Below are 27,924 nucleotides of genomic sequence, written 5' to 3' on the forward strand. Positions count from 1 at the left end.
AGGGGGTGAATTTAGTTTTACATTTGGAATTAATAAAGTTTAGTTTTATCCTTTTTTCAGCAGACATGAGGAATGACAAGAGACAACCCATTTAAGAAGATTCAATTTTAGTTAAAACTATTCCAACATTATGAACATAAAGATGGCGTCTCCCCTTCGTGACATCTCTGATGTTTATTAACAGTTGATTTCCAAGTAAAATATTTCCCACATTAAGAAAATGAAAAGGGCTTCTCCACTGTGTGACAGCACTGATGTCTAACAAGAAGCGCTTTCCATTTAAAACATTTCCCACATTCTGAACAGGAAAAAGGCTTCTCCCTTGTGTGAGTTCTCTGATGTCTAACAAGAAACGCTTTCTGGTTAAAACATTTCCCTATTCTGAACAGGAAAATGGCTTCTCTCCTGTGTGAGTTCTCTGGTGTCTAACAAGATGCCAATTTTGGTTAAAACATTTCCCACATTCTGAACAGGAAAAAGGCTTCTCTCCTGTGTGAGTTATTTGGTGTCTAACAAGAAAAATTTTGAGGGTAAAACATTTCCCACATTCTGAACAGGAAAATGGCTTCTCACCTGTGTGAGTTCTCTGGTGTCTAAGAAGAAACGCTTTCTGGTTAAAACATTTCCCACATTCTGAACAGGAAAATGGCTTCTCTCCTGTGTGAGTTCTCTGGTGTCTAACAAGATGCCAATTTTGGTTAAAACATTTCCCACATTCTGAACAGGAAAAAGGCTTCTCCCTTGTGTGAGTTCTCTGATGTCTAACAAGAAACGCTTTCTGGTTAAAACATTTCCCACATTCTGAACAGGAAAATGGCTTCTCTCCTGTGTGAGTTCTCTGGTGTCTAACAAGAAACGCTTTCTGGTTAAAACATTTCCCACATTCTGAACAGGAAAAAGGCTTCTCCCCTGTGTGAGTTATTTGGTGTCTAACAAGAATAATTTTGAGGGTAAAACATTTCCCACATTCTGAACAGGAAAATGGCTTCTCACCTGTGTGAGTTCTCTGGTGTCTAGCAAGATGCCATTTCTGGTTAAAACATTTCCCACATTCTGAACAGAAAAAAGGCTTCTCCCCTGTGTGAGTTATTTGGTGTCTAACAAGAGCCTGTTTGTGGGTGAAACATTTCCCACATTCTGAACATGAAAAAGGCTTCTCTCCTGTGTGAATTATTTGGTGTCTAACAAGAGCCTCTTTGAAGGTAAAACATTTCCCACATTCTGAACAGGAAAATCGCTTCTCCCCTGTGTGAGTTCTATGGTGATTAACCAAATCTGATTTCTGTTTAAAACATTTTCCACATTCTGAACATGAAAAAGGCTTCTCCCCCGTGTGAGTTCTTTGATGTCTAACAAAATGTGGTTTACGTGCAAAACATTTCCCACATTCTGAACAGGAGAAAGGTTTCTCTCCTGTGTGAGTTCTATGGTGATTAACCAAATTGGATTTACTGTTAAAACATTTCCCACATTCTGAACATGAAAATGACTTCATTGCTTTAGGAACAGTTTGTTTTTTAATGCCTCTTTTTTTACTTTGATTTTCCTTATTAGTCAGTAATGAATCAGAAGATGGGACCTGTTTCATAGAATCAGATGATAGATCTTTGCTGTGAATGGATGATGATATATCTGGAGTAAAAGCAATCTCTTCAGTTGTATCTTGTAGGATCTCAAGATCATCAGTTTTAAAAATTGAAGATGTCAGCTGTCCCTCTGATCTCCTGGTACAGTCATCTGCTAAAATAAAAAAAACAACTATTTTTTTTAAAATATCCTTGAGTTTTAAATTTTTGAACATTTCTACTTAAACTGTCCATAAAAGTGGCAAGCTATGTAAAAAAAACACTTTAATTACACTATGTAACAATTTTTTTTTTTTGCTGGGTAGAAAGTGTGTTTTCCTAACCCGTTATGCCTAAAACAAATAGAAAATAGTTAAACCAAAACTTTGCTTCTGTGATCAGAATAATGAAATTTTGAAATGTGTCCGTTTTCGGTAAAAATCTTGATTTGTATTCAATACGAAGTAGTCTTCTAGAATATTTTTGAACTGTTACAATTTTGCAGAAGTTTCTACAATTTTCCAGAATTATCTAGAACATTCTTGGCTGTTCAATAGTAATCATACAAGTATAAAAAGCACAGGTGACTCGAACCAACATTTCGGTTTATGTTATTGCTGAGTAAGAGACTAATGAATCGTAGTTAAAGAGCAATTATTTTTTTAGATGGCATCAAGAGGTTGTTTATGCCCAGCAGATGCATTTTGCTACGTGTGTGGACAATTTATAAAAACAAGAGCGAGAAATTATTCCATGAAAGCATGTCGTAAGATGTGCGAGGCCTACAAGACATATTTCGGCATGCCTGTTGGGGATCAAAACAAGTCCTGGGTACCTCATTTCACATGCAAATATTGCAAGAAATCTCTTGAAGGTAAGGTGAACAATTGCTGCTCATTTAGATGGCAGTGCTTTATTTTGTAGAATTTCAATGATTTAGACCTAGTACAGTTTAAGGAGTTGCAATTGACAAAATTTTCACATATATCAATGCACTATAGTAAAATATGTATTAAGTAATGTGTAAAATGTCATGCTTTTACATTTATATAACTATATCTGCTATGTTACAGGTTGGAAGAGGGGAGAAAAGAGAGCCCTGATGTTTGCTATCCCACGAATTTGGCGGTAACCGACCAACCACTCAAGCAACTGCTACTTCTGCATGGTGGATCCTGTCTAACATTGCACAGGCAAGAATGCACCTCAAATCGTTGGTCCAGACATTCCTTCTTCCATTGCCCCAGTACCACATTGCCCCGAGATGCCTGTTCCAACTCCCCTGAAGAGAAATCAGCCATCTTCAGGAAAAAACAGCAAGTCAGACCGCGAGGAAGATATTGGAGATCAAGATTACATCATCAGAGATGCGGTTGAGGAGAGAAGGACATACTTTCCTAACCAGAAAGACGTCAACGATCTAATCAGAGACCTTCATCCTACCAAGTCCAATGCTGAGCTTCTGACATCCAGGCTCAAGCAGTGGAACTTGTTGGATGAAAGCATGCAATCCACGGATCAGAGAAAGCGTCACCAAACATTTTCCGAATTCTTCAGTTGAGAAGATGGGTTGTGCTTCTGCAACAATGTGGCTGGTCTTTTTGAGGCTATAGGTATCACCTGTAACCTGAGTGAATGGTGCCTATTCATAGACAGTTCATCCCGGAGCCTCAAAGCCATGCTGCTTCACAACAGAAACAACTACAAGTCTCTCCCTATGGCTCACTCTGTGTATCTCAAAGGGAACTACACCAGTGTCAAGATGTTGCTGAGTGCCTTGAAGTATGATGACTATGGATGGGAGGTAATCGGAGACTTCAAAATGATGTCTTTCCTGATGGGCCTTCAAGGCGGTTTCACAAAATTTCCTTTGCCTCTGTAATAGCCATGACACTAAGGTGCACTATCACAGAAAGGACTGGCCACAGCGGCCTGAGTTCTCTGTGGGGGAAAAGCAACTTGAATTGGGAGCCACTGATAGAACCTCTAAAGGTGCTAATGCCATCACTGCACATCAAGTTAGGCCTCATCAAGCAATTTGTCATGGCGATTGACAAGGAGTCCGCAGCTTTCAAGTATCTCCAAGGTCTTTTTCCAAAGCTGTCCGAGGCAAAGGTCAAGGCTGGTATCTTCGTCAGACCACAAATCAAGAAGATCATAGAATGTGACAAGTTTGCCTAGCTACTGAACAGGACAGAGATAACGGCTTGGAACAGTTTCACTGCTTTGGTTCATGGCTTCCTGGGTAATCACAAGGCTTAAAACTATGTGCAGTTGGTTCAGACTCTCATGAAGAATTACGCCATAATGGGATGCAGAATGTCTCTCAAAGTCCATATCCTTGACGCTCATCTTGACGAGTTCAAGGAGAACATGAGAACTCAGAGGAGCAAGGCGAGCGCTTTCATCAAGATATATTGGACTTTGAACGTCATTACCAAGGACGGTATAATGAAAACATGATGGGGACTACATTTGGGGCTTCTTTGAGAAAGCGAATTGCAGTATACTCGCAAATCTAGAACACCTATTCATTTCTGAACTTTTGAGATATTTTTTACTGTCATTTTGCTGGATGTAATTTTTTCTCTAAGCCTCCCAATAGCCACAATATTATAGGCATTAGCAACAATAATATCAACACTATTATATGCATTATGTAAAAATGGGGGGCAGGTCAGTGATGGATCAGCGACCTGTCATAGGCCAATACAGATGAATATGTAATCAGAGCACCACATAATGCCCCGCCCACAGCCCCGCCCCAAAGCACCATAAAGCCCCACCCCAGAGCACCACATAAAGCCCCACCCCAGAGCACCACATAAAGCCCCACCCACAGCCCCGCCCACAGAGCCCGAGGATCTCATTAACTGAAAACTACAAATACAGATTACACAGCAGTAAACCAGAGTTGCATTCATTTATGGTGGACCATTAGAGCTACTATGAATCCTGACCAGAAGATTACAGAAAATAATGTTGCTCCCCATTTCAGGAGAGATTGTGCAGTACGGTAATCTGAATTTCTTAGGATCAAAAACAATGTAATTTATGAGGTGGAGTGAATCCATGAAACCAAGGCTGGAGCCAACACATCTCCTGCAGGCGGGAACAAATGTATATTACAGCCATCAGCCACGCACAGCTCAGAGATATATCATGGCACCGGTGTGATGGGTTTATGTAGATTATCACAATCCTCCTGGAAGTTAGTCGGTTTTATACAAATTGAAAAGTCAGGATAAAGGGAAACTCTGTTATTGTCCAGAAATTCACACTTGGCCTCACTGCACATTTAATGTTGTCGATCATAAAAGTGACGTTTGGCCAGAAAGACTGGACCTGGTCTTGTAGGGACCATATGATCACATTCAGCAGCACAGAAGGGAGAGAAGGGAAATTCATCCGATAAGATCTCAGGGTTCAAGGAAGCCAACAGCATCATTACCCTCCGCTTTCTCTTACAGGACCATCATAATAGTTTCCTTCTAGTGATTTTCTATCTTGTCAGCACATTCTACGCATGCTGTCATTTGGCTTTATATTTACAGATCTGGGCAGGTAACAGCGTCTCCTAAACCCAGGGGGAGGTGGATCTACCAGGTTGTAAGATCTATAGAAAAGGGTTTTCAATGACCAAAGTCATTAGAACAGTTTTGGGTGGAGGAGAATGTTGTGGTCTAGAGGCAAAATGGTGATCATGGTAATACGGCCGGACTACACCACCGATAAAGCAGCCACAGCCGGTGATGAGAAGAATCTGTGACTTCTCTGCATTTAGTGGTTACTACTCACCTGGGTAGCCATATGTGGGAATCTCCTCTTTACACCGCTCATCCCCCCTCACATATGTCTCTGTAGAATTAATATGGGTCAGATCTTCACCCTGAAACAAATATTATAAAAGTCACCGACAGATGGAGAAGTCTCATCTATGACCAGCTCTAATCCTGCCATCTCCACCGTTCTCATTACACAAGTATAAAACATATAATACTGGTGGCTAAAGCAAGACTGAGCACAAGACCTTCACCAGCGTCTACACATCATAGGGGAGATCTCCTGACACCTTCTCTCCATCTACCTGATGATCCTGAGGAGCATTGGGATCTTCTTGGTTACAGTCCTGTGGAAGAAGAGGACGGGGACATCTCTCTGGTGTTGTCCTCTTACTGGATAGATCTGGAGGAAACACATACAGGGAGTGAATTCATTCTTTACATACAGATAATTATAGGCCGTGTGTATTTAGTCCTGTCTATTACCTGGAGATGTGAGGGGCTGGGGAACCTCCATTATGACGTTCTTGTGCAGATCTCTATGTCCCTCTAAATACTCCCACTCCTCCATGGAGAAATAGACAGCGACATCCTGACACCTTATAGGAACCTGACACATACAATGATACCGTCATCCCCCGATCCCTTCATAGCATTACTGTATAATGTCCCAGCATTCCCAGCAGTGTCACCTCTCCAGTCAGCAGCTCAATCATCTTGTAGGTGAGTTCTAGGATCTTCTGGTCATTGATGTTCTCATGTGTCAGGAGGTGAGGTGGAGGCCCCGTGATTGGGCTCAGGGGTCTTCCCCATCCCTCAGACACAGGGTCCTGACAGCGATGACTAGAGGTCTTCTTCACCACTGTGTAATCCTGGTAATGGAGAGACACATTAATAAATCTCACTACAGACATTTCCAGAGTCCTCACCTCTCCAGTTCTGTCCATCTGTTATTCCCATAGATAAGAATGATGTAATGTGACGTCATCAGAATCTCTCACCTCTCCAGTAAGCCGGAAGAGGATCTCTAGGGTGAGGTGTAATATCCTCTCCGCCATCTTGTCTCTGTCCATATCCATCTTTGATGGGTAAAACAGGAAAATGTTCTTTTGTGGAAGATCTTCACTGAGAGGATCCGATATTATAGAGACCTGAATGAGAAGATGAGCCGATGTAACATCATAAAAATCATGTGTAATATATGGGGCACACAGGTGACATTACTAATATATGGGGACACATAGGGGACAGTACTAATATACGGGGGCACATAGTGGACATTACCAATATATGGGGCACATAGGGGACAGTACTAACACATGGGGGCACATATGGGACATTACTAATATATGGGGACACATAGGGGAGAGTACTAATATATGGGGGCACACAGGTGACATAACTAATATATGGGGGCACACAGGTAACATAGTAACATAGTAACATAGTTAGTAAGGCCGAAAAAAGACATTTGTCCATCCAGTTCAGCCTATATTCCATCATAATAAGTACCCAGATCTACGTCCTTCTACAGAACCTAATAATTGTATGATACAATATTGTTCTGCTCCAGGAAGACATCCAGGCCTCTCTTGAACCCCTCGACTGAGTTCGCCATCACCACCTCCTCAGGCAAGCAATTCCAGATTCTCACTGCCCTAACAGTAAAGAATCCTCTTCTATGTTGGTGGAAAAACCTTCTCTCCTCCAGACGCAAAGAATGCCCCCTTGTGCCCGTCACCTTCCTTGGTATAAACAGATCCTCAGCGAGATATTTGTATTGTCCCCTTATATACTTATACATGGTTATTAGATCGCCCCTCAGTCGTCTTTTTTCTAGACTAAATAATCCTAATTTCGCTAATCTATCTGGGTATTGTAGTTCTCCCATCCCCTTTATTAATTTTGTTGCCCTCCTTTGTACTCTCTCTAGTTCCATTATATCCTTCCTGAGCACCGGTGCCCAAAACTGGACACAGTACTCCATGTGCGGTCTAACTAGGGATTTGTACAGAGGCAGTATAATGCTCTCATCATGTGTATCCAGACCTCTTTTAATGCACCCCATGATCCTGTTTGCCTTGGCAGCTGCTGCCTGGCACTGGCTGCTCCAGGTAAGTTTATCATTAACTAGGATCCCCAAGTCCTTCTCCCTGTCAGATTTACCCAGTGGTTTCCCGTTCAGTGTGTAATGGTGATATTGATTCCCTCTTCCCATGTGTATAACCTTACATTTATCATTGTTAAACCTCATCTGCCACCTTTCAGCCCAAGTTTCCAACTTATCCAGATCCATTACTAATCCATTACTCCATTAAAATAAAAAATATTGTTATATTCACCTCTCCGGCGGCCCCTGGACATCTGCGCGAGGAACCGGCGTCCGGCACGGCTTCTTTCTTCAAAATGCGCGCCTTTAGGACCTGTGGTATGACGTCCCGGCTTCTGATTGGTCGCGTGCCGCCCATGTGACCGCCACGCGACCAATCAGAAGCCGCGACGTCATTCCTCAGCTAAAGTCCTAGAATAAGCGCCTTTTAGGACCTGAGGAATGACGTCGCGGCTTCTGATTGGTCGCGTGGCGGTCACATGGGCGGCACGCGACCAATCAGAAGCCGGGACGTCATTCCACAGGTCCTAAAGGCGCGCATTTTGAAGAAAGAAGCCTGCCGGACGCCGGATCCTCCCGCTGATGTCCAGGGGCCGCCGGAGAGGTGAATATAACAATATTTTTTATTTTAATTCTTTATTTTACACTTTAATATGGATCCCAGGGCCTGAAGGAGAGTTTCCTCTCCTTCAGACCCTGGGATCCATGAGGATACATTCCGATACTTGATGTCCCATTGACTTGTATTGGTATCGGATATCGGTATCGGCGATATCCGATATTTTTCGGGTATCGGCCGATACTATCCGATACCGATACTTTCAAGTATCGGACGGTATCGCTCAACACTACTAATATACAAATATATGGGGGCACATAGGGGACATTAGGAATATATGGAGGCACATAGGGGACATTATTAATATATGGGGGCACATAGGGATCATTACTGATATATGGGGGCACACAGGGGCCAGTAGTAATATATGGGGTCACACATGGGCCAGTAGTAATATATGGGGGTACACAGGGGACATTACTAATATATGCACACAGGGGACATTACTAATATACAAATATATGGGGGCACATAGGGGACATTAGGAATATTTAGGGGCACATAGGGGACAGTACTAATATATGGGGGCACATAGGGGACAGTACTAATATATGGGGGCACATAGGGGACATTACTAATATATGGAGGCACATAGGGATCATTACTAATATATGGGGCACATATGGGCCAGTAGTAATATATGGGGGAACACAGAAGACATTATTAATATATTGGGGCACACAGGGGACATCTGACACCTTCTCTCCATCTAACTGATGATCCTGAGGAGAATTGGGATCTTCTTGCTTGCAGTCTTGTGGAAGAAGAGGACAGGGACATCTCTCAGGTGTTGTCTTACTAGATAGATCTGGAGGAAACACATACAGGGAGTGATTTCATTCTTTACATACAGATAATTATAGGCTGCATGTACACTGCTCAAAAAAATAAAGGGAACACTCAAATAACACATCCTAGATCTGAATGAATGATATATTCTCATTGAATACTTTGTTTTGTACAAAGTTGAATTTGATGACAACAAAATCACACAAAAATCATGAATGTAATTCAATTTATTAACCAATGGAGGCCTGGATTTGGAATGATACTCAAAATCAAAGTGGAAAATCAAATTACAGGCTGATCCAACTTCAGTGGAAATGCCTCAAAACAAGGAAATTATGCTCAGCAGTGTGTGGCCTCCACGTGCCTGTATGACCTCCCTACAATGCCTGGGCATGCTCCTAATGAGGTGGCGGATGGTCTCCTGAGGGATCTCCTCCCAGACCTGGACTAAAGCATCCGCCAACTCCTGGACAGTCTGTGGTGCAATGTGATGTTGGTGCGAGACATGATGTGACCTAGGAATTATGGGATATAAGGTCCCAGGGTTTGTAACAGGACACTCCCCTTGAGAAAGCAAGCACAGAGCGGCGAAACGCGCGTTGGGGGTTGCGCCCGATCCAGAGACCCTGCTTACTGGGTAAGATCCAGATATGGCCCATGTCTTGAGAGGGGGGTTGTGTCACGCCGGCTGGCAATTTACCTAATCTGTCCCCCTGAGACAGTTTGCCCACATCCAGCCTTATTGTGGACTGCTAGTCATTAGCTGTATCTGTAGCAGCCTAGCCGCACTGGCGGCATTAGCACTATTTACATACATAGTTCAATCTGGCATTTTGGTCCCGTTTTTAGGAGATGTGGGCGCCATGGATCTTTTCCTATTTTACATCAATAAATGGTGATAAGGTTATAGTGTAAAATACCAATTGTTATACATACAGATCTTATATTGATGTACATATACTTGTTCCGGGTCCTCCTGGTGTTTTCTATTGGTGTCTTTTAGTGTGTCACTTTTAATATTGTTTTTTGCTAATAAAATTTATACGTATTTTCCTATATGCTCCTGTTGTCCTCCGGTGTTTATATAGCTGTTTGGAGTAGGTGTTAGAGGGGCTTGGACATTGTCCCGGCCACCGTACACTATGAGTCTGGGTTTTTGTGTAGTATTAATTATTCCTGTGTTTTTCACAGCAGGTTCCAGCATTAAAAATATGGACTTTAGAGCCCGTGACGGCACATGGCTCACACAAATTGACAGTGTTTTTAATGACACCAAGGAATTGGGCTTGGAGGGGAATTTGAGGGGCTTACAGGAAACGGTGGCCATATTTAAGGACCTATTGAGGAAACGTACTAAGGTGTGGTGGAACCATGCGTTCCTATAGAGATATCTACAAATGGGCCTTATCCCAAGAGGCTTAAGAGTCCAGGTTTTCCCGTCCTTCCCTTTGGATGATGCCAATATCAGGGAGAGATGGGAGGACTGTGCCAGCAAATGTTCTGTGGGATTCATGGAGATATTAAAGGAGATGAATGCGAACTCTCTAAAAGAAATTGAGGTGGAGATAGAGGTTTTACAGTCAACAATTAAAACAGAGATGTCTAGTGAATCCCTAAAGAAATTCAATAGTGATATTGATAAGGAAGTACAGAAATGGGTGGAAGACATTCAACAAGTAAAATCAAAGAAATTTCAACGTGACATAAATGACAAACAGACTAATAAGATGTATAAATGGAGAAGTGGGAATGAACGTTCGCGTTCATATTATCGAAACGAGTCACGTTCAAGATCTCGATCCACCTCGTATAGATCTACTACATCCACAGATGATAAATACGGAGGGAAAAAGGGTCCCCATGAGAAATTGAATGATGGCCCGCAAGGAAGTGGGAAAATGACCACTAGACAAAATGTGAAGAAAGGGTCGGCAGGGAAACAGTCGGATGGTCGGACCCAGGGAGGTTTACAGGTAATCAATTTGTCCGACCATGTCCTCACCAGTAGTGTTGAGCATTCCGATACCGCAAGTATCGGGTATCGGCCGATACTTGCGGTATCGGAATTCCGATACCGAGATCCGATATTTTTGTGATATCGGGTATCGGTATCGAATCAATAGGGATGTGTAAAATAAAGAATTAAAATAAAAAATATTGATATGCTCACCTCTCCGGCGGCCCCTGGACTTCACACTGCTAACCGGGAGGCTTCTTTGTTTAAAAAGCGCGCCTTTCGGACCTGTGAATGACGTCCCGGCTTCTGATTGGTCGCGTGCCGCCCATGTGACCGGCACGCGACCAATCAGAGGCCGCGACGTCATTCGCAGGTCCTCAATTCCTAGAATTAGCAGTTTTGTGAATGAGAATGACGTCGCGGCTTCTGATTGGCCGCGTGCCGGTCACATGGGCGGCACGCGGCCAATCAGAAGCCGCGACGTCATTCTCATTCACAAAACTGCTAATTCTAGGAATTGAGGACCTGCGAATGACGTCGCGGCCTCTGATTGGTCGCGTGCCGGTCACATGGGCGGCACGCGACCAATCAGAAGCCCGGACGTCATTCACAGGTCCGAAAGGCGCGCTTTTTAAACAAAGAAGCCTCCCGGTTAGCAGCGTGAAGTCCAGGGGCCGCCGGAGAGGTGAGCATATCAATATTTTTTATTTTAATTCTTTATTTTACACATCCCTATGGATCCCAGGGCCTGAAGGAGAGTTTCCTCTCCTTCAGACCCTGGGAACCATGAGAATACCTTCCGATACTTGATGTCCCATTGACTTGTATTGGTATCGGATATCGGTATCGGCGATATCCGATATTTTTCGGGTATCGGCCGATACTATCCGATACCGATACTTTCAAGTATCGGACGGTATCGCTCAACACTACTCACCAGTAGTCAATTGAGTGTTCTGAGTAGAGGTCTTTCGTTTTCACCAACTAACGGCTTTAATTTTTTTACAGCCTTAAAAGACCTCCACCTATTTTCACGTAAATTGTTGTTGAAGAAATTGCATTCTGGAAGGGGACATGGGTCGGACACTCTGGGCTGCACTGAGGAGGAGACTCTCCGGATTTTGGAGGAGTTGTTGGAGGAACAATCTAGTACATCTATAGGTAAGTTTCCATCGGTGATACTTCCCAGATCCACGAGGTTTCCCCCCTTGCCACTCTGCCCTGCTGTGGAGGTGTTTACAAGATTAGTAACGGAAGATCTTAAGAAATTGTCCACACGGAGGCAATTCTACAATCTAACTAGAAACGAGAGAGAGGCCATTGGCCAGCTGCAATCTTGGAAGGATGTAGTGTTTAAGGCGGCTGACAAGGGGGGAAACATCGTGGTCTGACCGGTGGAAAAGTATGAAAAGGAGGCGTTTAGACAGCTCCGTAATGAGACTGTGTATGTAAAGCTTACCCATAACCCGGTGACCTCCTTCTCGGTGCAGCTTCAGAAAATTCTGTGCCAAGCTTTTGATGAGGGGACAATTAATAAAAAAGTTTTTGATGGCCTGATGGTTGCATATCCCAAAGTCCCAACCTTTTACCTCCTACCTAAAGTCCACAAGGACCCAGTCAACCCCCCTGGGCGTCCAATTGTGTCAGGGATGCAGGGCCTATGTGACCCTGCATGCAAATTTCTTGATTACTATCTTAAAACATTGGTGGAAACCTTACCATCCTTTGTTAAGGACACAACGGACGTCCTGACTAGGGTTGACGGGGTCTTTGTGGACAGTGGGACTCTCCTCGTAACGGCTGACGTAGAGGCCCTTTATACCTGTATCGATCACACCGATGGCCTACGGGCGGTCCGCTTCTTTCTGGGGGCTTCCGACCTGGACGGCCCATTGTGTGAGCTTATCCTTGAGTTGTTGGAATTCGTTCTAACGCATAATTTGTTTACTTTTAAAGATTCCTTTTACCAACAAAAGCGTGGCGCAGCCATGGGTGCGGCCTGCGCGCCCGCGTACGCCAACCTCTTCCTTGGGTTTTGGGAGAGGTTGGTTTTTGGTGACGCGGGGGCCGCCGTCCATGTGCTGTGTTGGCTGCGCTACATAGATGATGTTTTGTTTCTTTGGCGTGGAACGGAACAACAACTCAGGGATTTTATGGCTGTGCTCAATTTGAATCCATTTAATATTAGGCTTACCTACAAGTATGATTATGATACCATCGACTTTTTGGATATCTGCTTGAAGGTGGGCACTGATTTATCTATTCAAACAGATGTGGTTCGAAAGGAAACGGCAGTGAACTCATTGGTTCATGCTTCATCTGGGCACAGCCAAGCCACGATTAGGGCCGTCCCGGTCGGACAGTTCCTCCGGATGAGGCGGATCTGCTCGACAGATTACAATTTTGAAAAAAAGGGCGAGGACCTAAGTGAACGGTTCCAACAAAGGGGTTACAGTAGGCGGTGTGTTCGGTACGGGTATAATAGGGCCAGGAGGACCCCTCGTAACCATCTGCTTTATAATAAGAGGTGGAGGGAGGTTGGTGATGATATAGTGAGGTTTATATCAGAATATAATAATGAATGGGACAACATCAGAGCTATCTTGGAGAAACATTGGCGTATTCTCGGCACGGAATCCTCCCTGGGTCCGTACCTATCTGACCACCCTTGCATGACCCCACGGAGGGCTAAAAACCTAAAAGACCTCCTGGTGAGAAGTCATTACACGGCACCCACCACAAGCCTTTTTGGTGCTACAAGATCGAGTAGGGGTTGTCATACTTGTGGCCACTGTCTTGCCTGCGCCAATGTCCTGCGCAGCACCTCCTTTCACTCTGCTGATGGCAAAAGGGAATTTCAAATTAAGGACTACATTTCCTGCAGTAGCAGGAATGTAGTATATTATGCCACTTGTGGTTGCCCACTTATTTACGTGGGTCTTACATCAAGAGAGCTAAGAGTGAGAGTGAGGGAGCATGTGCGGGGCATTGGCGCGGCCAGGACAGTGGCGGACGTATCGGAGCTCACCACGATCCCCAAGCACTTTAGGGGGGTTCACAATTGTGATCCGAAAAGTTTTATGGTGCGGGGGATCGAATTGGTCCATATGGGAATAAGAGGTGGAAATGTGAAGCAGCTTCTGTCTCGACGTGAGCTCAAATGGATAGTGACCTTGGACACTGTTAAACCCCATGGTCTCAATGAGGCCTTGAATTTTGCCCCATTCCTATAATTATTATTATTTATATATGTGCCCCCTCTTTGTGGATTCCCCTTCTGTGTGTTGTCTTGTTTTATTTTATTCTTTTTATAAATTTCACTTTTTGTTTATCTTTAATGTAGTTCGTATTACCATTGGATCTATTATCCCCTCTTTTCCTGACATGGATTCAAGTATGGGGCCAAGGAACGTCTGGATACTGCTATGCCACACAATTGCCGCGGATCATGAATTTTCACTATTATAGTCACTGTGTGTTAATGGTCATTTTCATTCATGTATACCGCGGTCGTTTTGCTTGTCAGTATTTGCCCCCATGTATCCATATCATACTATGCTTTTACCCATTTCCATGTTTTATAATGGGATCGTTATATGTTGTCATTCTGAGCTGTGGTGCGCGTGCGCCTGCTTGCTCTCCTCCTGTGCCTCCCATGTCCGGCCTGTGAGCGCCTGCGGCGGGTGACTGGGTTGCCATGGTTTCTTGCGCCCGCTCACCTGTCTGCTGGCGTGGGCCGGACTTGGGGGGTGACGTGGTGGTGAGCCGCCGACGCATGCGCCGCTGCATACAGCTCTGCATAGTAATTGGTCACATGATGTTCATAAGACCTAGGAATTATGGGATATAAGGTCCCAGGGTTTGTAACAGGACACTCCCCTTGAGAAAGCAAGCACAGAGCGGCGAAACGCGCGTTGGGGGTTGCGCCCGATCCAGAGACCCTGCTTACTGGGTAAGATCCGGATATGGCCCATGTCTTGAGAGGGGGGTTGTGTCACGCCGGCTGGCAATTTACCTAATCTGTCCCCCTGAGACAGTTTGCCCACATCCAGCCTTATTGTGGACTGCTAGTCATTAGCTGTATCTGTAGCAGCCTAGCCGCACTGGCGGCATTAGCACTATTTACATACATAGTTCAATCTGGCATTTTGGTCCCGTTTTTAGGAGATGTGGGCGCCATGGATCTTTTCCTATTTTACATCAATATATGGTGATAAGGTTATAGTGTAAAATACCGATTGTTATACATAATCTTATATTGATGTACATATACTTGTTCCAGGTCCTCCTGGTGTTTTCTATTGGTGTCTTTTAGTGTGTCACTTTTAATGTTGTTGTTTTTTTCTAATAAAATTTATACGTATTTTCCTATATGCTCCTGTTGTCCTCCGGTGTTTATATAGCTGTTTGGAGTAGGTGTTAGAGGGGCTTGGACATTGTCCCAGCCACCGTACACTATGAGTCTGGGTTTTTGTGTAGTATGATGTCCCAGATGTATTCAATCAGAATCAGGTCTAAGGAACCGGTGGGCCAGTCTATAGCTTCAATACCTTCAACTTGCAGAAACTGCTGACACACTTCAGCCACATGAGGTCTGGCATTGTCCTGTATTAGGAGGAACCCAGGGCCAACTGCACCAGCATATGGTCGCACAAGGGGTCTGAGGATCTAATCTCGGTACCTAATGGCAGTCAGGCTACCTCTGGCGAGAACATGGAGGGCTGTGCGGCCCTCCAAAGTAATGCCACCCCACACCATTACTGACCCATTACCAAACCGATCATGCTGAAGGATGTTGCAGGTAGCAGATCACTCTACATGGTGCCTCCAGACTCTGTCACGCCTGTTACATGTGCTCAGTGTGAACCTGCTTTCATCTGTGAAGAGCACAGGGCGCCAGTGGCAAATTTGCCAATCCTGGTGTTCTGTGGCACGGTGTTGGGCTGTGAGCACAACCTCCATCTGTGGATGTCGGGCACACAGACCATCCTCATGGAGTCGGTTTCTAACCGTTTGTGCCGATACATGCACATTTGTGGCCTCCTGGAGGTAATTTTGCAGGGCTCTGGCTGTGGTCCTCTTGTTCCTCGTTGCACAAAGGCTGAGGTAGCGGTCCTGCTGCTGGGTTGTTGCCCTCCTACGGCCCCCTCCATGTCTTCTGGTAGCGTCTCCAGCCTCTGGACACTACACTTACAGACACAGCAAACCTTCTTGCCACAACTCGCATTGATGTGCCAACCTGGAAGAGCTGCACTACCTGAGACACTTGTGTGGATTGTAGAGTCCCTCTCATGCTACCACGAGTGTGAAAGCACAACCAACATTCAAAAGTGACCATAATATCAACCAGAAAGCATTGGTACTGAGATGTGGTCTGTGGTCCCCACCTGCAGAACCACTCCTATATAGGGGGTGTCTTGCCAATTGCCAATAATTTCCATCTTCTGTCTATTCCATTTGCACAACAGCATGTGCAATTGATTGTCAAACAGTGTTGCTTCCTAAGTGGACAGTTTGATTTCACAGAAGTTTGATTTACTTGAAGTTATATTCTGTTGTTTAAGTGTTCCCTTTATTTTTTTTTTGAGCAGTGTATTTAGCCCTGTCCTATTACCTGGAGATGTGAGGGGCTGTGGAACCTCCATTATGACGTTCTTGTATAGATACTCCCACTCCTCCATGGAGAAATAGACCACGACATCCTGACACCTTATAGGAACCTGACACATACATTGATACCGTCATGCCCCCGATCCCTTCATAGTGTTACTGTATAATGTCCCAGCATTCCCAGCAGTGTCACCTCGCCAGTCAGCAGCTCAATCATCTTGTGGATGAGTTCTAGGATCTTCTGGTCATTGATGTCCTCATGGATCAGGGGGTGAGGTGGAGGCCCCGTGATTGGGCTCAGGGGTCTTCCCCATCCCTCAGACACAGGGTCCTGACAGCGATCACTAGAGGTCTTCTTCACCACTGTGTAATCCTGGTAATGGAGAGACACATTAATAAATCTCACTACAGACATTTCCAGAGTCCTCACCTCTCCAGTTCTGTCCATCTGTTATTCCCATAGATAAGAATGATGTAATGTGACGTCATCAGAATCTCTCACCTCTCCAGTAAGCTGGAAGAGGATCTCTAGGGTGAGGTGTAATATCCTCTCCTCCATCTTGTCTCTGTCCATATCCATCTTTGATGGGTAAATCAGGAAAATGTTCTTTTGTAGAAGATCTTCACTGAGAGGATCCGATATTGTAGAGACCTGAATGAGAAGATGAGCCGATGTAACATCATAAGAATCCTGTAATAATACAATTACTGGAGATAATAAGGGAAAAATATGAGGAGATTTATTATTTTACAGTATTTAGTTTCCTTCTTTACATCTACTAATAAATCCTATATATTTAGGCCACAGACAACAAGCAGTTTGTTCCTCGGAGTCGGCAGCTGAATACGTTTCTCATAGACTCATCTTCCATAACGCTAATTCTCGTTATAGGGTCGTTATATAGGGTCCCCTTAAATTTAATAACCAGCAAAGGCTATGCAGACAGCTGTGGGTCGCTATTAATAGCCTAGGAAGGGGCCATGGTTATTGGCCCCCCAGGCTAAAAACATCAGCACTTAGCCACCCCGGAAAAGGCACATCTCTAGGATGCACCAATTCTGGCACTTAGCCTCTCTCTTCCCACTTGCCCTTTAGCGGTGGCAAGTGGGGTAAAGGTTGGGGGTGTTGGTGTCACCTTTTTATTGTCCGAGGACATCAAGCCCCGAGGTTAGTAATGGAGAGGCATCAATAAGACGCCCCCATTACTAACCCCATAGTCAGATTGTAAGAAAACACAAGACCCCCAGAAAAAGTCCTTTAATTGAAAGAATGACACAGACTCCTTTAATAATCTCAATTAAACCATACTTACGACCTCGCCTAATTCCACCGAAGCCCCGAATCTCCTGTAATAAACCGAAAATAATAAAACAACTATATCCCTCACCTCTCCATCGTTCTGCCCCATGCCGTAATCCATGTCTGGGGGAGAAATAGATTCCAACCTGGACGGTGCCAAGATGTGACTCAGTGTCTAGCGGTGACATCACTGATGCTCCGTTCCCAGCCGGGCTGAACTGCGGTGACCTCAGTGAGAAACCCCGCTAGCACTGTGAGAAAGTCACACTGTACAGAGGCGAGTTCACCGGGAGAATTATTAAAAAATACAGTGTGGGGATCACTCTATTCTTGATAACTAGCCTTCCTGAATCTGACAGTTGAGGGTTGCAGCCCCCAGCTCTGAGTTTTGCCTGGCTTGTTATCAAAATAGGGGGAACCCATGCAGTTTTTTTTAAATTACCGTATGTATTTACCGCACAGAAGCAGCTGATGAATACTCCTATCATCCGCTCCTGCTCTCACTGTTATTAGCGGCAGCAAGTGTCGGATGATGGGAGCAGTTGTCCCATCAGCTGACACTAGTGACCTGGGGTAACCTGTATACCTCCAATCACAGCTGAGCGCTGCCGCTGTCTTTTGACAGTGGGGAACTGTGGCTCTCTGACCGGCGGGGATGGTTTCACCGCCGTTCAGAAGTGGTGTTTGCCGCGCTGTCATGCATATGACAGTGTCAAACACTGTAATGTCGGGGCCCCATTCCAGTGAATGGGGTTTGGGTCCACTCTGCTCAATGACAGACTGTATGGATGCATCATGCAGCCTGCCATCTAGAGGTAGCAGAGCCGAGTGTGAGGTCACATCCGGCTGTCCTTGACTTTTCTGCAGCAAATACGCTACAAAAAAAAGGTCAACCTGCGTATTTGCAGCGTTTTTTTTACCATCCATTCAAGTCAATGGGTGAAAAATGCTGCAAAAACTCTGAAAGAAGTGGCATGCTCTATGTCAAAAGCACGCTGCAAAGCACAAAATCCTGATGACAAAAAACCAATGTGTGTGTATAAGATTTCTGAAGAAATCTCATAGACTTTGCTGGTAATGGAAAAAGCAGATTAAAATTAGCATATAAAAATGCAGCAAAAACGCCCAGTGTGAACATACCCGTGAGAGCAGGAGCAGATGATGGGGGTATTCATCAGCCGCTCTTGTGCTGTAAATAAATAATAAAAAAAGGTATGGGTTCCCACCTATTTTTGATAATCAGCCAGGCAAATCTCACAGCTGGAGGCTGCAACCCTCAGCTGTCAGCTTCAGCAAGGTTGGTTATCAAGAATAAAGGGGTCCCCACGCTCTTTTTTAAATTATTTAAATAATTTTAAAAAATGGCAGATGGTCCACCCATTTTGTGACCACCAGCCTTTCTAAAGCTGACAGCTGGGGCTGGTATTCTCAGGCTGCTAAGGGGCCATGGATATTGACCCCCAAGCCTAACAATAGCAGACCGCAGCTGCCCAGAAAATGAGCCAAATCTGGTGCTTAGCCCAGCTCTTCCCACTTGCCCTGTAGCGGTGGCAAGTGGGGTTCACATTTGTGTAGTTGTATTGTCAGGTGACATCAAGCCCACGGCTTAGTAATAGAGAGTAAGACACCGATCCATTACTAATCCTATAGTTATATGGTAAATAAAGACACAGCAAGAATAAAGTGAATTAAAAAATGACAGACTCCTTTAATAATCTCAATTAAACCATACTTACGACTTCGCCTAATTCCACCAAGGCCCTCGATCTCCTGTACTAAAACTAAAATAAAAAAACAACAATATACCAAACCTGTCTGTCGTACTGTCCCACGCCATAATCCATGTCTAGGGGAGAAATAGTTTTCAACCTGGACGGTGCCAAGATGTGACCGTGCACGCTGAGAACCACCGGTGAATGAGCTGCTGGGAACGCAGTGTCAGTGACTAGCGGTGACATCACTGAGGCTGCATTCCCAGCCGGGCTGAACTGCGGTGACCTCAGTGAGATCCCCGCTAGCACCATGTGAAAGTCACACAGTGCAGAGGAGAGTTGAAATTCACCGCAGTGAAATTCTCCCGTGAACTCGCCTCTGCACCGTGCGACTTCCTCACGGTGATAGCGGGGATCTCACAGAGCCCACGCTATTTTTTTCAGAAAAATTATTGTTTATTAATTAAATACATGTACAGTAAGCTGCACACACTGTACTAATTGTATTTGTCACTGACATCTATATATCTACCTATTCTATTTGTATTTACTGTATGTAATCCATGTCTTCTATCCTGTCGGCTCCTGTAGTGATTTTACACTACCGCGGCTTCAGAATTACAGGCCTTTCTTTTTCTATGTAATATGTGTGTGTATATACAGTGGGGCAAAAAAGTATTTAGTCAGTCAGCAATAGTGCAAGTTCCACCACTTAAAAAGATGAGAGGCGTCTGTAATTTACATCATAGGTAGACCTCAACTATGGGAGACAAACTGAGAAAAAAAAATCCAGAAAATCACATTGTCTGTTTTTTTATCATTTTTTTTGCATATTATTGTGGAAAATAAGTATTTGGTCAGAAACAAACAATCAAGATTTCTGGCTCTCACAGACCTGTAACTTCTTCTTTAAGAGTCTCCTCTTTCCTCCACTCATTACCTGTAGTAATGGCACCTGTTTAAACTTGTTATCAGTATAAAAAGACACCTGTGCACACCCTCAAACAGTCTGACTCCAAACTCCACTATGGTGAAGACCAAATAGCTGTCAAAGGACACCAGAAACAAAATTGTAGCCCTGCACCAGGCTGGGAAGACTGAATCTGCAATAGCCAACCAGCTTGGAGTGAAGAAATCAATAGTGGGAGCAATAATTAGAAAATGGAAGACATACAAGACCACTGATAATCTCCCTCGATCTGGGGCTCCACGCAAAATCCCACCCCGTGGGGTCAGAATGATCACAAGAACGGTGAGCAAAAATCCCAGAACCACGCGGGGGGACCTAGTGAATGAACTGCAGAGAGCTGGGACCAATGTAACAAGGCCTACCATAAGTAACACACTACGCCACCATGGACTCAGATCCTGCAGTGCCAGACGTGTCCCACTGCTTAAGCCAGTACATGTCCGGGCCCGTCTGAAGTTTGCTAGAGAGCATTTGGATGATCCAGAGGAGTTTTGGGAGAATGTCCTATGGTCTGATGAAACCAAAGTGGAACTGTTTGGTAGAAACACAACTTGTCGTGTTTGGAGGAAAAAGAATACTGAGTTGCATCCATCAAACACCATACCTACTGTAAAGCATGGTGGTGGAAACATCATGCTTTGGGGCTGTTTCTCTGCAAAGGGGCCAGGACGACTGATCCGGGTACATGAAAGAATGAATGGGGCCATGTATCGTGAGATTTTGAGTGCAAACCTCCTTCCATCAGCAAGGGCATTGAAGATGAAACGTGGCTGGGTCTTTCAACATGACAATGATCCAAAGCACACCGCCAGGGCAACGAAGGAGTGGCTTCGTAAGAAGCATTTCAAGGTCCTGGAGTGGCCTAGCCAGTCTCCAGATCTCAACCCTATAGAAAACCTTTGGAGGGAGTTGAAAGTCCGTGTTGCCAAGCGAAAAGCCAAAAACATCACTGCTCTAGAGGAGATCTGCATGGAGGAATGGGCCAACATACCAACAACAGTGTGTGGCAACCTTGTGAAGACTTACAGAAAACGTTTGACCTCTGTCATTGCCAACAAAGGATATATTACAAAGTATTGAGATGAAATTTTGTTTCTGACCAAATACTTATTTTCCACCATAATATGCAAATAAAATGTTAAAAAAACAGACAATGTGATTTTCTGGATTTTTTTTTTCTCAGTTTGTCTCCCATAGTTGAGGTCTACCTATGATGTAAATTACAGACGCCTCTCATCTTTTTAAGTGGTGGAACTTGCACTATTGCTGACTGACTAAATACTTTTTTGCCCCACTGTATATATACACATTATATATATATATATATATATATATATATATATATATATATATATATATATATATTACACATATACATATTGTAGCGTTTCACCCACTACGTGTCTTGGGGGACACTCACTTGGCAGCATAATAATCATAGACAGGCATGGTTTTTCACATAAACAGTCCATGTGGTTTATTATACTCTCAGCATAAACCACTGTAGGCCATGTTACGTATCACAGACCTCACATAGTCCTTTACTTCATCATACATGACTTTACAAATACTTCATTATTCAAGCCTGTATCTCTCCAGTCACCGCGTGACTGCACAGTTCAGCAACTGTCCTATGTTAGCGCACACAGTTCATTTTCCCCACACCAGGGCTTACCTCTCAGGAGCTCCTGCTCCACAGGTTGACTCCACATCAGTCCCAGAAGCCTCCAACACTGACCGTCCAGGTCCTACAGCACACAGGCTACTCAGTGCCAAAGCCCAACCATGTGCTATTCAGGAATTCCCAGGATTTCCAACACAGGCTTCCAGGGCCTTGCACTTGGACCACTCAGATCCAAACACAGGAACCATGTGACCCACACCCTGGTCACATTATATACCCCTTAACCCCCTTAACCACTCCCCTGGGTGGGAGTGTAGATGTGTGGCAAGTTTGTCCCGCCCATCTCACATAACTAGCCTAGTAAGTCTCCCTTCATAACTATACAAACTCTTGAGGGACTACAGGTCCCAGAACAACAACATTGCATCAGACTTACCACGCAGACTCCCTCTGCGACACATATCGGCCATTCACAACTCTGCCAGTCATTGTTTCATCACATTTAAGCCTCCAAGTGCATCTTGAAGTGCACACGCAGAGCCCCCTGGCTGTAACGTGGGTCACTGCACCACAATATATACATATACATACACACTGTCACTGAAATCTATAAAAAAAAACTCCTTCTCATCCCCAATGGGGGGGTGGCCTTTTTTGCCCTTTCTCATTCTCGGGTCCTCTACCAGAGGCCTTGGAGTTTAAGGGTTGTTACGCAGGATCTTAGTTGTTCCCAGCATTGCGCTTTACTAGACAGAGAGCTCAGATGTTGCTGCTGGGATCTGTTGTAGCCATTCTTCCTACTTAGGGGTCACTGCTCCAAGTGCTCCTATCACCACTGGAATCACTGTTGCCTTCACCTTCCACATCTTCTCCAGTTCTCCTTTGAGGCCCTGGTATTTCTCCAGCTTCTCATATTCCTTCTTTCTGATGTTGCTGTCACTTGGCACTGCCACATCTATTATCATTGCTGTCTTCTGATCCTTGTCTACTATCACAATGTCTGGTTGGTTAGCCAACACCTGCTTATCCATCTGGATCTTGAAGTCCCACAGGATTTTAGCCCTTTCATTGTCCACCATTTTTTCTGGGGTCTCCCACCTGGACTTAGGGGGAATTAGCCCATATGCTGTGCAGATGTTCCTGTATACAATTCCCGCTACTTGGTTGTGGCGTTCTGTATACGCTGTTCCTGCGTGCATTTTGCATCCTGCTACTATGCGTTAGATGGTTTCTGAGGTTTCTTTGCATAGTTTGCACCTTGGGTCTTGCCTTGTGTGGTAGATTCCTGCTTCTATGGATCTGGTACTTAGTACTTGCTCTTATGCCGCTATGATTAGTGCCTCTGTGCTGTCTCGTAGTCCAGCTTTCTCCAGTTATTGGTAGAATTTCTCCATGTCAGTCACCTCCATTATCAGTCGATGGTACATCCCATGCAGCGGCTTGTCTTGCCATAGCGGTTCATGTTCCTGTTCTTCCTTCCAGATCTGTTGTTGTTGCTGCCTAAGGCTTTCTCTCAGCATCTCATATTTTGGTGCCATTTTTCTGATGTTTTCCTGGATACTCCTCGTTTCATCCGTGATGGTGGCCTGGATGCTTATCAAGCCTCGACCACCCTCCTTTCTGTAGGTATATGTACAATCTTTGGGTATTAGACTTAAGGTGGAGACCTCCATGCATTGTGAGGAGCTTTTGTGTTTTCACATCTGCAGCTTCCATCTCTTCTTTTTGCCAGCACACTATGCCAGCAGGGTATCTGATAACTGGAAGGGCATTTGTATTGATGGATTTTATTCTTCCCATTGAGCTGGCTCTTCAGGACCTGTCTTACCCTTTGATAGTATTTGGATGTTGCTGCTTTCCTTGCTTCCTCATCATGGTTACCATATCACTGTGGGATGCCGAGGTACTTGTAGTATGTCTGTACATCTGCTATGTGCCCTGCTGGTAATTCCACTCCATCAGGCTTGACTACCTCGCCTCTCCATTACAAACCAGCCACACTTCTCCAGTATGAAGGACATCCTGATGTCTTCACTGTAGATCCTTGTCAGGTGGATCAGTAAATGATATCTCGTTCGTTTTTTGCATACATCTTGATGTCTTCCATATAGAGGAGGTGGCTGATGGGGCTTCCACTCTTGAACTTGTATTCATAGCCAGACTCTGTAATTATCTGACTGAGGGGTTCAAGACTATGCAGACCAGCAATGGGGACAGTGCATCACCTTGTTATATGCCGCATTTGATGGTCTCTTGTGCTAGTTGTCTTGAGTTGACTTCCAATGTTGTTCTCCATAGCCCCAGTGAGTTTCTGAGGAAGGTTCTTAATTGCCTGTTGACATTGTACAGAGCCAAGCATTCACAGACCCATGTGTGTCGCATTGAGTCATCGGCTTTCCTGTAGTCAATCCAGGCTGTGCTGAGATTGGTCTGTCTGGATCTTGAGTCTTGAGCGACTGCTCTATCTACTAGGAGCTGATGCTTAGAGCCTCTGGTGTCAGTCCCAATGCCTTTCTGAGCTGCATTCATGTACTGGTTTATATGGTTCTGTTTCTTGGTGGATATGATGCCTGACAGAACTTTTCATGTTGTTGTAAGGCAGGTTATTGGGCGGTAGTTGGATGGAACGGTTTCTATGTGAGGATCCTTCATGATCAGCACTGTTCTTCCTTGTGTTAGCCAAGCTGGTTGGTGGCCTGCTTCTAGCAGTTGGTTCATCTGCTTTGCCATGCATTCATGTACCACTGTGAATTTCTCTAGCCAGTAGGTAATGATCATGTCTGGGCCAGGTGCTGTCCAGCACTTCATGTTCTTGACCCGCTGTTGGATGTCTGTTTCTGTAATGGTGACTGGTTCTAGCTCTAGGTGGTTGCTGTGTTTCATTCTCAAATATTGCAGCCACATTGCACTGGTGTTGTTTTTTCCTTCTCCCATATGTTCCTCCAGTATTGTTCAGTCTCTGCTATTGGTGGAGTTGCTGCCTTTGTGCTGTTCCTCTGTAGTTGGGAGTACACTTTGGATGTTTTTTTTGGAGAAAAGGGCATTTATCTTCTTGGCCTCAGCCTCTCTAATGTATCTCCCTAGTCTTGCAGCGAGTGCTGTGAGCCTTTGTTTAGCAGTCTCTTCAGTTGGGGTCAGGCCTTTGTACTTGTCCAGCTTGGTCTTATTCTTGATCTTCACACACTTCTGTATTTCTGATAGTTGGCTGATTCCCTTAGTGGCACCTTGATCTTTGTCTAGTCTTCTTTTCCAAGGGGGGCATGTACTTTTGTGGTTGTTGCTGGTTGTATAGCCAAGCATTTCCATGATTGCTGAGGCAGTAGCATAGATCAGGTTATTAGTTTGAGTTATGGTGGTGGTAGGTATTGATGCAAGAGCTGCTCTATTGGCATCCTCTAGCATACTGTTTGGTGTTCTTTCTTTGCTGAGCCTTGGTAGTCGATCTCTGGTATTGATGGTATTTAGTTTATCTAAGATCTTATGTTTCAGATCAGCTGCAGTGCTCTCTAGTTGCTGGGTTGGATCAGGATCTTCAGGGGGTTGCATATGTTGTTCTTCCAGGTCTTCATTTGGGGTGGATCTACAGTGCAGTTGATCCATCTCAAGTTGTAACAATAGCTTTCTCTTTAGGATATTGAAATGTTGGGTGACTAGTTGTTTCTCAGTTAGTGGACATGCAGGTCTTGTGTCCTCCAGAGTTTCCTCATACGCTTCATATATCCTCTCTCATTTGGTCGGCTGTTATAATAGCATATCATCAGATCCAGGTTCTCTTGCCTTGTCCATGTATGGTTTGGTCCAGTAGCCCATGTATCATCAGATTGTCCTGGTTCCTCGACATGTGACGCGGACCTTGTTAATCCAGGCGACGTCTGAGCCGGCATGACTCTCTTTGCTCATGACACTTTCATGTTTATTGAGGTAGGCACCATAGTGATATGGACCACTACTGGTATATTATGTCCAACAGCGCAGAGCCAGGATTTGAACCCCAGTCTCCCAGATTGGTGGCTGTGATTTTACTAAACGCGGCACATGTATTGCCGGCTTTTATTATATCCTTTATCGAATGTTACCGACTTTTTCCGATCTTAAGAAAAATGCTCGTGTTACCGATCATGAATCCGAATGTACCATATTTGTACCGAATATATGTTTGGCGATCGTTTTCCGAACATATTCGCTCATCTGTAATTATGACCAAGACAACCTGCTACACAAAATAAAAAAACCCACTCAGTATGGAGGCATTTACAGTCCACCACAACCCCAGTATAATGGCCCCTACCAGCCACACATTCAGTATGAGAGTCCCAACAGCTCTTCTCTTAATATGATGCCCCCACAATTCCTGATATAAACCCACACACTACTCAGCCAACCCAGTTCCTGAGGAGCGCTGCTCTGGTCTGTGCGGTGAGTACTGAGGCTCCGTACTACAGGTGTGATGTAGTGACGTCATTGTGCCTGCAGTGCACGGAGTCTCAGACTCAGAAGTGAAGGCTAAATGGTGGATCAGGAGCTTTCCACTCCCTGATTCACTAATCTATTCAGCGGTATCACCGTCATGGGAATGTGGATATCGCTGACATTGTGATGATGGGAAGGAGAGGGTGACCAATACCACACCCCACCGAGCCCTGTCACTTCATAGGCATCATAGCAACCGAGTGGGCTACCTTTATGGATGATACACTCCTGCCTATCCAACTATCGTATGGTAAATATCTCATAGATCCTGGGTTCATTAGTATTTGCACCAAGAATGAGGCTAAGTGAGTATTTATTGTTGGTGGTCGGAGGTAGTCAGTGAGGTGGATGGTACCATATTGTGCATGTAGGGGGCAGTACTGTGGGAACATTAGAAAGTGGGGGGATGGCAGTACTGTGGGGACATTATACTGTGTGTGAGGGGGATGCCAGTCCTATTGAAATATTATCCTGTGTCTGTGAGAAACCACTATTGTGAGAACAAAATACTGTAAGTGTGGGATGAAGATACTGTAGGAACTTTATACTGTGTGTGGGGGTATGGCGGTACTATGAGAACATTATACTGTGTGGGGGGTATAGCGGTACTGTAGGAACATTATACTGTGTGTGGGGGTATGGCGGTACTGTAAGAACATTATACTATGTGTGGTGGGATGGAGGTACTGTAAGAAAATTATACTGTGTGGGGGGGTATGGCGGTACTATGAGAACATTATACTGTGTGTGGGGGTATGGCGGTAGTGTGAAAATACCTTTTTTACGAGAGATGCCAGTACTGTGGAAACATTATACTGTGTGAGCGGCCATCATATATATTACATAAGGGGTGTAAAAGGGAGAATCATAAAAAAGACTCCTCAGGGCTGTGCTGCATTTGTACAGACTGCTATCTGCCATCCAGACGGGACCATGTGACATCAATGGGAAGAGGGAGGGTTTCCGGAGGGAAGAGTCTAGAGGGTGCACCTGGTCAGGAGACCTTGATGACGCAGTTACTGATATTATAAAGGCTGGAGCCCCAAAGACAGAACAGATTTGGCGCCAACAAAGGAAAGGGGTGCGGGGAAGAATCTGAGGTACCAGCTCATGGTAAAGTGCCCGAGGCAGCTGGGTGTGGGGCAGAACCTGCTTACAGGGCATAATGGGGGCATTACACTGTGTGGGGCCAAGAAAGGGGCCCTGTACTAGGAGAACAATCCGCTCCCTCACTTCCTGTCCTCCATAGTTGGCTCGTATGTATCTATTACAGGAAACAGAACAACGTTATGATTCTTATAAAGAGTCTCAGTGCAGAAGGGGTTAATGTCCCCCCGCGCTCAGTAATGGGGAATCTCCACATACCTCCACCTGCAGAGCCGCACTCCACATATATGGCTGCTCTGTGCGCACAGG

The 27,924-nt window shown here is 44.7% G+C and overlaps 1 protein-coding gene across 3 annotated transcripts; it reads right to left on the reverse strand.

Annotated features, from left to right (window-relative positions):
* Positions 1–90: 90 nt before the first annotated feature.
* LOC138662977 (zinc finger protein 250-like) lies at positions 91–27,924 on the reverse strand. 3 transcript variants are annotated; one of them, XM_069749001.1, is made up of 11 exons: positions 27,874–27,924; positions 16,935–17,084; positions 16,626–16,805; positions 16,437–16,542; positions 8,775–8,884; positions 6,349–6,498; positions 6,040–6,219; positions 5,834–5,957; positions 5,653–5,750; positions 5,364–5,454; positions 91–1,740 (listed from the first exon to the last, which is right to left on the reverse strand). In XM_069749001.1, exons 1-11 carry the CDS (start codon positions 27,898–27,900, stop codon positions 377–379), a joined length of 2,580 nt encoding a protein of 859 aa, XP_069605102.1. In that variant the 5' UTR covers positions 27,901–27,924; the 3' UTR covers positions 91–376. The 3 variants fall into 3 exon arrangements, with proteins under 3 accessions (XP_069605102.1, XP_069605103.1, XP_069605104.1); XM_069749002.1 differs by having other exon boundaries at positions 91–1,737; positions 27,874–27,915; XM_069749003.1 differs by lacking the exons at positions 16,626–16,805; positions 16,935–17,084; positions 27,874–27,924 and having other exon boundaries at positions 16,437–16,580.

The sequence above is a fragment of the Ranitomeya imitator genome, chromosome 2 (genome assembly GCF_032444005.1).
Source record: "Ranitomeya imitator isolate aRanImi1 chromosome 2, aRanImi1.pri, whole genome shotgun sequence".
NCBI classification, from domain to species: Eukaryota; Metazoa; Chordata; class Amphibia; order Anura; family Dendrobatidae; genus Ranitomeya; species Ranitomeya imitator.

Bases quoted from the DNA above. Each gene is read 5' to 3' on its own strand.
- LOC138662977 (XM_069749001.1), bottom strand. From the start codon at position 27,900: ATGTGGAGTGCGGCTCTGCAGGTGGAG. The intron at 6,499-8,774 runs GTGTCAGATGTC...CTTCTCATTCAG, and splicing joins ATCAGTTAGATGGAGAGAAG to GTCTCTATAATATCGGATCC. The intron at 1,741-5,363 runs GTGAGTAGTAAC...TTTTTATTTTAG, and splicing joins TCCCACATATGGCTACCCAG to CAGATGACTGTACCAGGAGA.